The 15,370-nt window shown below is 37.7% G+C and overlaps 1 protein-coding gene across 1 annotated transcript in view; it reads left to right on the forward strand.

Annotated features, from left to right (window-relative positions):
• The window catches only part of tox (thymocyte selection-associated high mobility group box), a gene marked incomplete in the record, with an annotated part of 66,735 nt that overhangs the window by 32,102 nt on the left and 19,263 nt on the right, over positions 1-15,370 (forward strand). Inside the window, 1 exon segment of the mRNA XM_037681544.1 lies at positions 6,437-6,721. Within this exon segment, the coding sequence (XP_037537472.1) occupies positions 6,437-6,721 (285 nt within the window).

Below are 15,370 nucleotides of genomic sequence, written 5' to 3' on the forward strand. Positions count from 1 at the left end.
TGTATATATATATGTATATATGTATATATATATATATATATATATGTATATATATATGTATATGTATATATATATATGTATATGTATATATATATATATGTATATATATATATACATATGTATTTATTTTTATATATATACACTACACAAAATTATAGATATAATATATCATATATTTATTTATTTAATTTATAAATATATATATATATATATGTATATATTTAAAATACATATATAATTTTTTATGATATTCAACATAAAGTCCTTAACTCAATGTTATATTACAGTTATAATGTTGAACTTATAACTGCAACAGGTTTATGATGCTGTTTTCAGGTGGAACTTTAAAAAAAAGGAAAATCTAAATCTTTTCTTGTATTTCATAAATCCAGCACTGTATTAAATGTATTTTATTTGTATCTATTGATCCATCACTCTAAAATGAGTAAATTGTTTTTTTTCTTCTTTAAACATGTGCTTGAAGAAAAAAGCATTTTGATGTTGCTTGCTGAATGTTATTTAAAAACCACTGATACAGTAGGTGTAGATGCATTAAATCTGTGAGAAGTTGTCTAAGACCTTACAATAACCATGAACTTAAAGGTTTTATAATATGTCTAACTGTAACAGTGCCCAGGACAGTGAAAATATGAAAAATATTTTAAGAGATTTACATAATTTATGTAAATGTGCTCTGACAAGTAAGCATTAAAAATAATTGTTAATACATGTTAGATATTTATGATCAAATGTGATTTAATGATTATTAGATGGGTGGGTCTCACAGATGACTCATGCACCAGCTGCACATACATTAGTTTTAAAGCTCGTCATTGTATACCTTATTACTCATGTCCATATGTGCTTTTCCATATTGTACCAAATGAACATGGAGGTGTGACAAGTGCAGATGTGATGTGAACACAACACATGTGAAAGGACTTAATCCTCACTACATTAGTCTTTCTAGAAGCTCCCAGCGCACGAGTAAAAGGCTTTTGTACTGACTTGAATGAGAGAGAGAGAGGAAGAGGAGTAATTTATGCAGAAGCTGAAGAAATGATAAAGTAAGAAAAGGAGGGAGTCTGAGAGACAGACAAAAAACAGACATGCAGTGTAATTTATGCAGAGCTCTGACTTCCATCAGGATAAACTGTGAGACCAGGAAAAAGATTTTGGTCTTGTTGATGAATCAGTGCTTGATAAATGGTCGTTTGGTGTAAAGTTGATAATTAATCTTGGAATCACCTTCAGCTGGTCAAATTTAGCACCCTTTGTCGTCATATTTGTACACTTATTATTGCCCAGAATGAGCCCTGAGAGCTAACAGAGTTTGCAAGATTGTACATAGGTTTAGATATTTTAAAATGGTTTGAATTTTATTGTAATATTTTCTAGGTTTAAAATTTTCTTGAATTTTTGAACTACCTAATAGTGCTTAAAACTGTCATGACATTTGTTTGGGAAAATTAGGTTTGAATAGTATGGGAATATCAGCATCTGAACATATTATAGTGCATCTGGAAAGTATTCACAGCACTTCACTTTTTACACATTTTGTTATGTTACAGCCTTATTCCAAACTGTATTAAATTTATTTATTTTCTCAAAATTCTACACACAGTACCACCCCATTATGACGATGTGATTTTTTTAAAGATTATTGCTATTTTATTAAAAATAGAAAACAAGGAACTCACATTTACTTCAGTATTCAGCCTTTTTCATGAAGCGCAAAATTGAGCTCAGGTGCATACAGTTTCCACTGATTGTCCTTGAGATGTTTCTACTACATATATGGAGTTCACCTGTGGTAAATTCAGTTGATTGGACTTGATTTGGAAACACACACCTGTCTATAGAAGGTCTAACAGCTGACAGTGATGTCAGAGCACAAACACCAAGCATGAAGTTAAAGGACTGTCTGTAGACTCAGAGACAGGATTGAGTTGAGGAACAAATCTATCTCTTTCAAGTCTGGACTCTGGCTTGGCCCCTCCAGGACCTTCACAGAGTGGTCCTAAACCCACTCCTCTGAGATCTTGGCCATGTGGTTTGAGTCGTTGTCTTCTGAAAAATGAATCGTCTCCCCAGTCTGAGGTCCAGAGCGCTCTGGAGCAGGTTTTCATCCAGGATGTCTCTGATCATTGCTGCATTCATCTTTACTTTAATCCTGACTAGTCTGTTCCTGCTGCTGAAAATCATTCCCATAGCATGATGCTGCCACCACCATGCTTCACTGTAGGGATGGTATGGTTCTGGTGATTACCTGGTTGCCTCCAAACATGACGCCTGGTATTCACACCAAAGAGTTCAATCTTTGTCTCATCAGACCAGAGAGTTTTGTTTCTCCTGGTCTGAGACTCCTTCAGGTCCTTTTGTCAAACTCCAGACAGGCTGACATGTGCCTTTTATTAGGGAGTGGTGTTCGTCTGACCACTCTACCATACAGGCCTGAGTGGTGGATTGCTGCAGAGATGGTTATCCTTCTGGAAGGTTCTCCTCTCTCTATAGAGGAACACTGGAGCTCTGACAGAGTGACCATCAGGGTCTTGGTCACCTCCCTGACTAAGGCCCTCCTCCCCCAATCGCTCAGATTAGATGACCAGCTCCAGGAAGAGTCCTGGTGGTACCCAACTTCTTCTATAAACATGAATAGAACGAGCAAAAAAAAAAATCAATTTGAGCATTTATGTATTTAAATAACACATTATAGAGCAGGAAATTATGTCTGATGTAAAGATTCATGATTGCTCACTTGAGCAATCATCTTTTACTGCTAAACATGCAAATCAAAAATCTCTCAAGTCACAGGTTCTTATAAGTAGTGCTTTTGTTCTAGTGGGGTTTTTTTTGTTGTTTTTTTTGCACTCATTACCAGTGGAGCTTTTTTATACTCATAAAACCTAAAATGGTAAAATTAAGTACCATATTTTTCAGCTTATAAGTCACATTTTTTTTGCATAGTTTACATGTCCTGCAACTTATAGGCCAAAGCAACGTCTTTAAGGATTTTTTGCCATATTTATAAAAAATTTTTGGCTAAGATATGACAATTTTTATTCATACTGACTGAAAAATAAATTGATCAGTACCATTTTCAGCACTAGATGGAGGCAGAGTATTAGTAGCAGTAAGGCATGCCGTTGTGTCATGTAATAGGTAAACGTGGCTACAATGACAAATTCAAAAAAGTTCCATACAAAAACAATTGGACTATTTATTATACTTTACTTTATACTTTATTAATTTTGTCTTGAACTTTTTTGAATATACCATGTCCTGGATGACTGAGAAGCTTCATCAGCTATTAATGACACAATTAGCTTGCCCCCACCTTCATTTTGTTTGCTGCTTAGAGCAAGTCAAACCAGCTGCACCGCCCTGGCGAAATGCAGCTAATTTGACCATTAAAGTGCATTTATTAAGTAAAAGTTCAACTGAGCCACACCTTTACTATAATATCAAGCAAACAAATAATTGATTTAGATGCTTTTCTTGTTAAATTTCAAAGAAATGAGCAGCGTTCGTCCCTCCTTTTTTTCCTCCCTGTCTGCGCGCTCCTGGAGCACCGAGGCAGCGAATATGGATGATTTGACCGTTAAAGTCCTTTTTATTAAGCAAACGTTAGACTGAGACACACATTTACTATAATTTCGAGCAAACAAATAACTGTTTTTTGGTGTTTATATTGTTAAATTTTGTAGAAATGTGGAGGCTTGTCCCTCTGCGCGTGCCCGCTGCTTCTGCGAATCTGGTTTTGAAATACAGATGATTTGACTGTCAAAGTGCATTTATTAAGCAAAAGGTAGACTGAGACACACCTTTACTATAATGTTGAACAAATAAATAATAGTTTTTAAGTGTTAATCTTATTAAATTCTTGTTAAAGTCCTCCCGTGCACGCTCCTACGGCTGCCATTTGGCAGCCCATTGATTTTTGGCACAACACGGTCCGCATTTCCGAATTGTCAGTGGTGACGTATAATAGATGCGACTTATACGGCGAAGCAACATATTTATGGATTTTCCCACTTTTTTAGACATATTTGGACTGATGCGACTTATAGGGCGGAGCGACGGGTACTGCGGAAAATACGGTATTATAAATCAGAAATTTATTATCGTACTTGCCGCCATACACGTCACACCACCGTATATCCATCCATCCATCCATCCATCCATTATCTTTACCCGTTTATTCCATTTTGTGTCACGGGGGTCGCTGGTGCCCATGTCCAGCAATCACTGTGCGAGGGGAGGGGTACACCCTGGACAGGTCGCAAGTCCATCACAGGGACACATAGAGACAAACGAGACAAACAACCATTCACTCTCTCACTCACACCTAGGGACAATTTAGAGTTACCAATCAGCCTAACATGCATGTTTTTGGTTTGTGGGAGGAAACCGGAGCACCCGGAGAAAACCCACGCATGCACAGAGAGAACATGCAAACTCCACCCAGAAAGGCCCCTGGACCAGGGTTTGAACCAGGGACCTGCTCGCTGAGAGGCAGCAGCTCTACCAGTTGCGCCACCGTGCTGGCAGCTATTATGCATCACCGCCGACAACTCGGAAACATGGGCCGCTGTTGTGCCAAAAATCGATGGGCTGCCAAATGGCAGTCGCAGGAGCGTGCATGGGAGGACTTTAACAAGAATTTAACAAAATAACCACCTAAAAACTATTATTTGTTTGCTCGACATTATAGTAAAGGTCTCAGTTGACCTTTTTCTTAATAAATGCACTTTAATGGTCAAATCAACTGCATTTTGCCTGGGCGGCGCAGCAAAATGCTAATTTGATGTTTGCTCCAGGAGTTTTGGAGCGAGACAAAGATGGCTTACTGTGGCAAGACAAGTGTCTCATTAATAGCCACTTTTACCTATTAATGAGCACTTGGCTTGCCATATTACTCGAGCACCCTCTAGCAGCTGAAAATGGTAGTGTTCAATATTTTCCATGTTAGAATGAATTAAATCGTCAGATCTCAGCCAAGAATTGGGTTATAAATATGAGGGGAAAACATAAATTAGTTGCTTTGCCGTATAAGTCGCAGGGGTATGCTATTTTATGCAAAAAGGTGCAACTTGTATAATGAAAAGTATGGTAATAGAAATTGCCAGCAATGCTAGTGTTTGCAGGTAAGGCTAGATTTGGGGTGTTCATATTTCAAGAGAAGAAACTGTTAGATATGCTACATTTTCAACATGCAAACATGAAGTCCTGTAAAAAAATTAGACACCAAGGTGGATTGATTTTATTTAAAAAAAATTGAAGCTGTAGTTGTTGGGTATGTACGCCTATTGCTAATTTTATTTTCCGTCTCCCACTAGTTGTTTTAAAGTGGTGAAACCATCAGATAGGGTCGTGGTTTACCACGGTTGCTGTGAATTATAAAATGATCATATATAAATGCAATTCAATCTCTAACTCATCACTCTGCTCTCAAGTCATGCAAAACAGACCACTGCAAGTGGGCTTGAGATAGAGCAGAAACGAGTGAGAGAAAATGTAAAAGTGAGAGATGAAAGAGAAATTGAGGATGAGATTAGGGGAGCAAGTGCACAAGTGAGGGGTTTGAAGGAGAAGGATGGTGAGAGATGAAGAGCAAAAAGAAAACGAGATGGAAAGACTGGTGTGGCTAGCCAAGCAGAAAAGGCTGTCAGTCTCTATAAAAGATCTCCTCTGTCAGATTAGTATGAGAAGGCTTCTCTAGCATTGCCTCTTTCTCTTTTCTCTCCCCTGTTTTTTACCCCTCACTCCTCCTGCGTGATTCTCTCACTCCATTTCCTTCTTCATGTCTCCATCTCACGTGTCTCTGCTCACAGAATCATATACAAGACTGCTCCAGATTTTTTCTTCTGCAGTGAGGATGTATTTTTATGAAGAAAAAAGTTGGGGGGGGGGGGTCTGTTTCAATTCTTGTAGGCAAAATAGGGTTTTACATTTAAATCATTGTATTGTTCCACTGCTGAATGAAGGAACATTTGTTCACAAGACTTAAAAAATAGAATATTACTAGAAGTGATTAGTGATAATTAGTCTGCGATAGGAGCTCAGGCTGAAGAAGAAGTGCCTACAAGAAAAGTACAGAGTGGTAGTTCAGGCTGGATTTACACTCCGAGTTAATTATAATGGGTCTTTTTGAACAATCTCTCCCATTTATTATCTCTGACAGTAATGTTATGTGACACTCCGGTCTCTTACAGTCATCTGTGCAATTCTTATTGATTTTCTCCAAGTTGTCACTCTGCTGAGGGCAACATTGCCCATCCACCCCATGCCCCAAGCATGACTTTGTCACGCATCAACAACGGTTCTTTAGGGCAAACAATAAATTCTGTTTTTATTTATTTGTTTTTTAATTAAAAGCGCTGATTTACAAGTAGCTCTGATCACATTTTCTTGCCTGTGTGTTTTGTTTTTTAAGTCATATCCAGTGAATGGTTTGAGCGATGAGGATTTCAACATCCCACCCATCACACCTCCCACATTACCAGACCACATGCTGCCCCCTCACCTGCCCCATGATTCTTCTGGACTGTACCACTCTGTGGAGCCCCCATCCAGTTCAGCTCCACACCACCACCCCTTCCAGCTGCAAGCTGTGGAGCTGTCTGGCATGCCTGGCAGGCAGGATGGAGCTGCTGTTCTGAACCAAGATAGTGGCACGTTCAGCCCTGGAGGCGGACCCATGACCAGTACTCTGTCTGTGGTGAGTAGTTCCAAAAAGTACACACTTTTTGCCCACCTCCAAAGGTGATGAGGTGTTTACCCGTTTCTGTTTGTGTGTGTTATTTGTTTGTCTTTCTCATCAAAAGGTTTTAGTTTAAATCTTTGGTGTGAAAAGCAGCATGCAAAGTATGTATTCCTTCAAGGAATGCTAAGCCTTAAATTAAACTTGACTTTATGCTTCAGCAGTGCAGAGACTGAGAAACATGACGCTAGAATGTAGCGATTTATCTGCTTGTCGTCTACAGACAAGAATGTTAAACTGTTATTGACAGTTTTAGCTGAGTTAAGTAACTTTGTGAAGTTTACTTATTATAACAATTGAGGGTTCTTAGTGTTCACGGTGCACAAACTAAAACAAAATGCCACAATAACTAGATCTGCATCAAAACCCTCATACTATATAAAATGTTATGCTCCAAGGTATTTATATACACAGCCGTAACTTTTGCTTGCTTGAATGGAGTGAGTACCGGTACATATGATCATTGTTCTGAACTCACCGTACCTGTGCTGTATTCAGATATGCCTTTGTTAAAGTTTAACATTAGATGCATAAAGTAAATAACCATTTCCCTAATAATAACTCAAGATGAACACTTGTACATATATTTTTATTTTCATGTTTGTGTTTTTGGTACCATTAGAAACAACTTCAAAATGAACTGTCAGAGGACAATTTTTTTTAATTGTCAAAAAAAAAATAAAAAAAATGTGTGTGTGGGGTGGAGGGTAAATTTGTTGATAGCTTTATCTGAACTCTTTATCTGAATTTATCTAGAATTGCGCTGCTCAAGGTGGCTACATGTTGGAGCAGCTCAGTTACTTTCATTCTGAGTTATTGCTTTTGAAAACTTTAATTCCTCTTTTTTTCTGGATGTAAATCGCTTTTTTTTTTTTTTTTTGGACGATTACTTCGTCTGGTATCGGATGCTGTGCAGCTGGAAGGATTTTTTACTGAATCCTTTTTACTTTAAGGCATTTGTTATGATGCGTAACCATGGCAACAAGGTGGGGTTTTTTTTTACCAACCAAAAGCAGCTGATTAACATCTCAAATGCTCAAATACCTCAACTACAGCCCCAAATCCCATATGAGTTGAAAAGGAGGTGCCGTGGACGAATTCCCGTCAACCTGGAGGCGGTTGCTCGAGTACCTGACCGCCGAGATCCTGGAGCTGGTGAGAAACTTGGCTCGTGACAACAGGAGGACCGAGATCATCCCCGGGCACCTTCAGCTGTCTGTCCGTGGTGACAAGGAGCTCGGCAGACTGCTGGGAGGAGTGACCACCACTCAGGGAGGAATTCTGCCCGGCATTCTGGCAGTCCTGCTGCTTAGGAGGACCGAAAGGCCCACCGGATCTGACAGCTGGATCCGGGTTGACCGGTATCTGTGGCCAGATTCTTTGACTTTACTGCAGGAGATCCTTCCTGCCCGCAGCTATCAGCATCTACATGTAACAACTCTTGAATGAAACCAGGATGATGAGCTACGACAACACTTAATTTCCCTTTGGGATTAATAACGTATTTTTGAATTGAATTGAATTGAATCACTGTAACCCAGAAGTTCTACCAGAACCAGACTGACTGTTTTGGTACCGCTGAGATAATCTTAAACAACCGTGCATAAATATGAGCAGCACCACCATTTTAACGCTCTTGTAGTTCAGAACATTTTAATAAAGATTTTGACACCGTTTGCCTCCATTAATCCTTTCACCACTACAATAATGTAAACGTTGCTTTGCCTCAGCTGCTTCTCCAACAGGGAGAAAGTGCTGCCCTGAGTAGATTTGATACTCGAAAGTCGGCTTATTCTTTATCAAATGGACTTTGACTTCACCCGCTGGAAGTTAAATGAGAATCTCAGATCTGAGCTGACAGCCAGCAGTGATGTTTTACCTGTATTCTTTTATATTTCACTCATTGTAACAGTATGAAACGACATGTTGCCCGGGGCGGTGTTATTTGAAGGCCAGTCGTAGCAGCTGGTCAACCTGACATTTGTTTCAGATTTTAGTTATCATTTCACAGTAAAGTGAAAATCTTGCTTTTAGCGATGACATTCCCATGTGACAGACTTTGTCATACAAGAAATGAAAGTTGTGCCCAAGACTCGCAGTTAGTTCTCTGTCATAGAAACTGGCTGTTCATAACTGTGCCGGAGGTCTGTAAGTGTCAGTATGTGTATTACAGGTCGCTGCTGTTTTGATTAAGAACAAAACTTTCTTACCTCCCACTCTTGATCTTTCAGTTCTTCTGTTTCCTTCATCTCTGCATTAATTGTGACTGCTGAAATATTAAGTTGAAACACACAAACCTAGAAGCTCTCAACCCTGATTTGAGTCTGTTTGGATATGAAACACAACAACAGATACTTTCTAGTGCGAATGTTTATGAAGCATTCACACTATTGTCATCCATTTTTCTTTCGTAGGTTTTTCAGCTTGATTCTCGTCCCGCAGTTTTCAATCTACAACAAATCATAAATCAAAATGTTCAGCTCTGTCAGGACAATCCTGCTATGACTTTTGGTATTGGTGCAACTTTAGCTTTTTGGAATATTTAGCCTTTTCTGCCATTTTTTTCTCATAGAAAATGAATTGAGCTCATTTTACATCCTTCACATTTTTCGATCTGTTTATAACCTTTTACTGCTCCTTTCACAATTTGTTCTGGTTCAGCTTCTTTCAGCTTACTTGTTCAAATGTAAACAATTTTTCAGCTACTTTCAGCTGTTTTTTCAGCTATTTTGTTCCCCTTTCAGATTATTTCAGTTAACTACAAAATTTTTGTGCTTCTTCTAACTTATTTCTGCTAATTTCAGCTTTTTATGCTCCTTTCAGCTTATTTCTAGAAGTTTCAGCTTTTTCTGCTGTTTGAGCTACTATTTAGCTGTTTTATGCTAATTTTAGCCTTTTCAGCTAATTCCATACGTTTTGCACTCATTTCAACTTTTTTCAGCCTAATTCAGCAAAACCTGTGCTCTCTCCACTTCCTTTTCTGCTTTTTAGCTGCTTTTTGGCTGTTTATTGCTAATTCCAGCTTTTTTTCAGATAATTTCTGCTTGTTGCAGCCTAATTAGGCACATGTTCTTTCTACTTTCTTCTGCTAATTGAAGCTTGTTCTACTGTTTCAGCTACATTTTTAACATTTTCTTTATCTAATTTCAGCTGTTTTCAGATAAGTTCAAGTGTTTCATGGTAATTTTTGGTACTTTCAACCTAATTAACATTTATGGTAATTTCAGCTTTTTATGCTCCTTTCAGCTTTTTTTTTTTTTTTTTAGCTAATTTCAGCTGTTTTCCAGCAGTTTCTTCTGCAATAAGCATTCACACTGCATTTTCACAGGAAATGCAATTTGTCTTGTTTGTATTTTAAATTCAGATATGTGATTAACTTGTCTGTTAATTGTAAAACAGAGTTCATTTTAGTCTTCCTAAAAGGAAGGTCTCTTTTGCTCAGCTCAGTTCTACTTCTTCCTCTGTCTCTCTCAATATCTCGACCTCCTTGTTATATTTTCATACCAACATACATTTTACTGCCGGTCCATGAATTATTGTTGCCTAGCAACCATGCTGGGCTCAGCCTAATCGGGTTGGGTAGAAATAGGAGCAGAGAGGCTGAAGTCAAAGTGTGTGTTTATTATTCTAAATGGAGCGAGACTGTTCGGTTGTCATTAAATTTAACTTGTGGACTGCTCTTTTTTAATTTGCTCTTGCTGCTTTCTGAATGTTGACTGTGCAAAGTAATTTGTTTAGAGCAATAACTTCACTCTTCTCTCGGTTTCTATTTGTAATAGCTTAGTTTGAGGTTATAACTTCTTATATCCTCTGATTATTTTGAACACTCCCATATCATCTTAACAAGAAAGCATATTTAGGTTGTATTTTAGCTGGTCAATTTATCAACATCGGTTGGAATGAAGGAGTTTTGCTTGTAAATTTAAAAGTAAAAATTAAAAAAAACTAACAAAGCATCTTTCTGCAGAAACTATATTAATTTACAAAGAAATAAAATTAAAAAATTGAAGACTAATTCCATGTTACAGTTCACATTTGAAACTATTTAAAACAACAAATTATATTTTCTTCAAAAAATTTACTTTCTCTAATATTTAAATTACTTTCATCCCACCTGAGCCATATTTTAAATGGGTTAAAATTAAAGAGTTCTATTTTACAAGTTGAAAAAATACAAAGTTATAGCTTGTAAATTGGCTTTAACATTTAATAGTAAAAATTTTATCAAATTTAAATGTTTTTTTTTTAACTTAAATAAATGGCAAAAAGTTTAGGAACCCCTTACTCATGACTGTGACTGCTCCATCAGCGTCTTCATCAGTGTCTTCATCACAGTCAAAATGTGTCCTAAACCGTCAGTTTTGGTACGAGACTTTTTCATGGTGTTCATGGTGTTCATGGTGTTCATGGTGTTCATGGTGTTCATGGTGTTCATGGTGTTCATGGTGTTCATGGTGTTCATGGTGTTCTGCATTTTGCATTCAGACCAATTCAGATTTGTCTTGGGTAAAGGCAAGAACAGATTCAGAGTTGTGCAGCTCTCCTTTGCATTTTGAAATGTTATCTACAAACTGCACCATGGACGTGAACCCACTTCATGCTCCAAGAACTTCAACCCTGACATGAGTCAGTACTTACTCAGACATCAGGGGTTCTCCCATCACCACCCTCTCTGTTCTCTCCCGCAAAGGGAAAATGTGATGCGTGTTTTTTTTATAATTCTTTCAAGTCTGAAATGGTTTTTACATTGTCGTTGTCTGTATTAGGCACTCAAGCCCTTTGATGTGACCTTCTAAAACACCTCTATTACATACTTTTTATTTATTTTGCTACAGTATGTTGTGATACATTGTAATTAGGGTGACATGACACATTGTAATTATTAAGTTTGTCATTCTGAGATGACTTATATTAAAGGCGCAGCACATTTAGGAATTGTAGGTCTTTCTATCCATGAAGGAATGCATGCCACTAGGGATGCACGATATTGGATTTTTTGGCCGATATGTTAAAACTTATTTGACCGATACCCGATACCGATATTTTATATACTTTCCTTTGTCAGAACATATCCCTCTCTCTTATTTAGGCTTATTTGCTACAAAAATTGTGCAACAGCTGTAAGAGCTGGTGACATATATTCAGTAACAGCCATATGATATGTATAGCACTTTAACTTATATTAAATGAAAAGTGTTAAATGTTATTAGCATTAGTCACTGGCTATTAGCTTCTTAATGACGTTGGAAAGGAAGGCTTGTAACTCAGGTAAGGCTACATCTGAAAAATGTCTCTGACCGGGGACGATGTAGCGAGGCTCAATGTAGTCCATAAATCTTCGGAATCCGACATCCTCAACGACAAAAAACCTTCCACACCGCCGACATTTTGACTTCTTCCTCTCCTCCGTGATCAGATCAGGTAGGTGCACATGACGTCATCACGTTGTGCTGGCGCTGCAGGCATCCTTGTCATTGGGTTTTCATACAAAATACAGCACCTTTTATATTGGTGATTTATTTTGATGGAGCAACCGATGTCCGATATTGAACTTTAACGCTAATATCGGCCGATACCATGCCGATAATATTGTGCCGCTACATGCCACCTCTCACCTTTCATGCCAGAGATTTAGACGAAGATCCTGTTGTTTTGAGAAATGACAGAGTTATAGTGTTTTGGTCCAACCTTGAAGATGGTTCAGCACAATCTGATGCAATACTGAGACGTCACACTCAGGGTTTGTGTTCCAAATAACTCTTAGCTACTACCACGTCTAAATTTAGTTTGATGTCTGTAAATTCAATTGAATTTAAAGCTGTTTTTTAAGGTTAATTGGCAGCGGCAGCCATCTTGAAACCAGTTGACTTTCATTAACTGTCATTAAAATTTGTCTAGTTGGTTCATGAAATATTTTGGAAACAGACAAATGCATGCACACACAGACATGGTCAAAAACATTATTGCATCACCCACCTTTCACCTTTCTGTGGGCAGGCAAATAACAACAACAACAACAATAATGGGTTTTGCATTAAAAATTATGTAATTATTCTGGAATTTTACGTAAACAATTTTACTATTTTCAGTAAATAAGTAAAGTTTTTATTTATTCATTTTAAATATAGACTCTTTTTTTTTAAAAGTATGAATACAGAGATAGGACTTCTAATTACACATTTACCCTTTCTGACAAATTAATGCTTTTTGCTAGGCAAGGTCAAACCGCAGAAATACATTTCATTATTTCCATCATCATCTAAAAGCTGTCCCCATGTTCGAGAAACGTCTCTCTGTTTTCCACCTAAATACCGCAGGAGCGTTCAGAGGCTGCTTTCAGGTGACGGCTTATCGAGAGGGGCACAGCGTCCCAGACCACATCCGTTATTATTCAGTGCTTACTTAGAGGAAACTTCAAATACAACGCCATCATCCAAATGCCTTCTTCGTATTCGTGAAGGTATCTATGCTCCCACACTGAGGTTAGAAATGTTAACTTTTGTTTTCCTGAGAAGTGGACAGAATATAACTAATGACTGACTCACTCAGATTGCTCGTGCTTTTCAAATGCCTGTTAAAACCAAAATGATGGTTTTTGAAGTTCAACACACAAAAAAAACTTTTCTCATTTTTCTAATTGATGCTTAAGTAGTATTTTTTGTAGTAAGTGGGAAAATAATATCATTTGATTTGCTCTTATTCATCCATCCATCCATCCATTATCTTTTACCCACTTCTTCCATTTTTGGGTCACGGGGATTTGCTCTTATTTTATTTCCCGAATGTTTTCAACAGTATACTGACAAAATCTTTAGTGAGAGTATGAAAGCATTCTTCTGCCAGCAATCTTTCTTTGTTAATTTTGTGCAATTACAATGTGTAGAAAGCTGATTATTTTTTACATGTCAATATTAATATTTTATATACAATATTTTGTATATCACAAAATGAAAACGTATAAAACACATCAAATAGCTCATATCCACAACAAAACTACTGCAAACTAATGTTTCACCTGAACAATTTCAGCTGTATTTTCTTCCAGAAATGTAATAACATGTATTAACATGTAATAACTTGTAATAACATTGGGTAACTTCACACCTGAAGGCACCACCTACAATAACAGTAACTACAGTAATCTAATTAAGTAGTTACAGTTAGATTAGACCAAATAATTGCCTTGATCAGAAACAGACATAATGTGAATATCTCAACGTAAGGTAAGTCAATAGTCATGAACAAAATTGACACCTTTTCCTCTTCAGATCAGATTATATCCGCGGTCTTTAACGCAGCCTTTTCCCAGGATTACTCATTTTTTTCATGACGTCAACGAACTACATTTTTTATTTGCTGTCATACAGCAATGTATACAGTACAGTTAAAACTCTAAATGGTGTGCCGTTACTTGCTTTTTTGGACAGTAACTTTGATTTTTAAAATACGAGTAATCTGCCTCACTTTTATTTTACAGTCTGAATCAAAAGTGATATTTTCTCCCATTTTCTTTAGGATTTATTCCAGATTCCTTCCATTGTTTTTAAAAGACAGTGACACATTATGCATTCATGACACAGGTGTGACAGTAAAAGTGTGGACCAGGCTGTCTGGTCACTTTATCCCCTGCAGTAAACACCACTCTGATAAATTACCAAGCCCCTGGAGGCACAGAGAATAAACCCGTGTGTATTTGTTCAGTCTGCACCTGTGGACGCTTCATCTCCTCCAGATATGTAGCCACTTCTCTAATGGAGTTTAAAAAGCTCTATTGATGTACTTACACATGAGTGGGAAACAGGAATTGATGTTTTAAATGACTTCTGATCCTGTCTTACCTCAGACCTGTATTTCCTGTTGCCACGGATACTATCAGATTTCATTATTAGTGAATCCTGGACTGTTGCACACTGCACAAACCCTGCCAAGCAAAGACAGACAGTTTCAGAGCTGAATGTGTTACAGGGGCTTGTTGTGTACCTTTACCACGCTTTCACTCCTGTGTGGAGTATACGATTAAAACAACCTTAAAACAGAGTTTTGAGCTTTTTTAGTCACACCCAAGTATACCATTGTTTTTGTCCTTTTTGGGTCCAGAACCAGTGATGCTGTCTTGCCCAAATGTCTTCATTTGTAAATATGTTAGGTTGTTTTCATTACACACCAGTTTTAATCTGTTGTCAACGTTCAGTTACTACCTTGGGAATACAGTAGTCCCTCGCTGCCTCTCGGTTCGTTTATCCCGGACTTGCTGTATCGCGGTTTTTCAAAGTAAGATTGGACATGACACACAATTGGCTGATTGATGGATGAGCCACACGATCAGCGTGGGATTTTTATTTAAAATAAATTATTATAAATTATTCAGCAACTGCTGTACCTGTGTGCAGCTCACAACTTAAGAAAAAGCTCCCTCCTACACCTCTGTGCAGTCCACAGCTCCGGAGCTTCCTCCTGCAGCATGTGATGAGAAGTGGGCGTGGCCAAGAGCGCGATGGCAGAGTGCAGCGGAGACAGGGAGCTGAAATCATGACATTCTGTGCTTTTTTTAAGAGCTTCAGAGTTTAGAAACATTGTTTAGAATATTACAAGAGTGTGGGAAGGGTT

The sequence above is a fragment of the Nematolebias whitei genome, chromosome 9, assembly GCF_014905685.2.
Source record: "Nematolebias whitei isolate Nwh7 chromosome 9, NemWhi1, whole genome shotgun sequence".
Taxonomy (NCBI): Eukaryota; Metazoa; Chordata; class Actinopteri; order Cyprinodontiformes; family Rivulidae; genus Nematolebias; species Nematolebias whitei.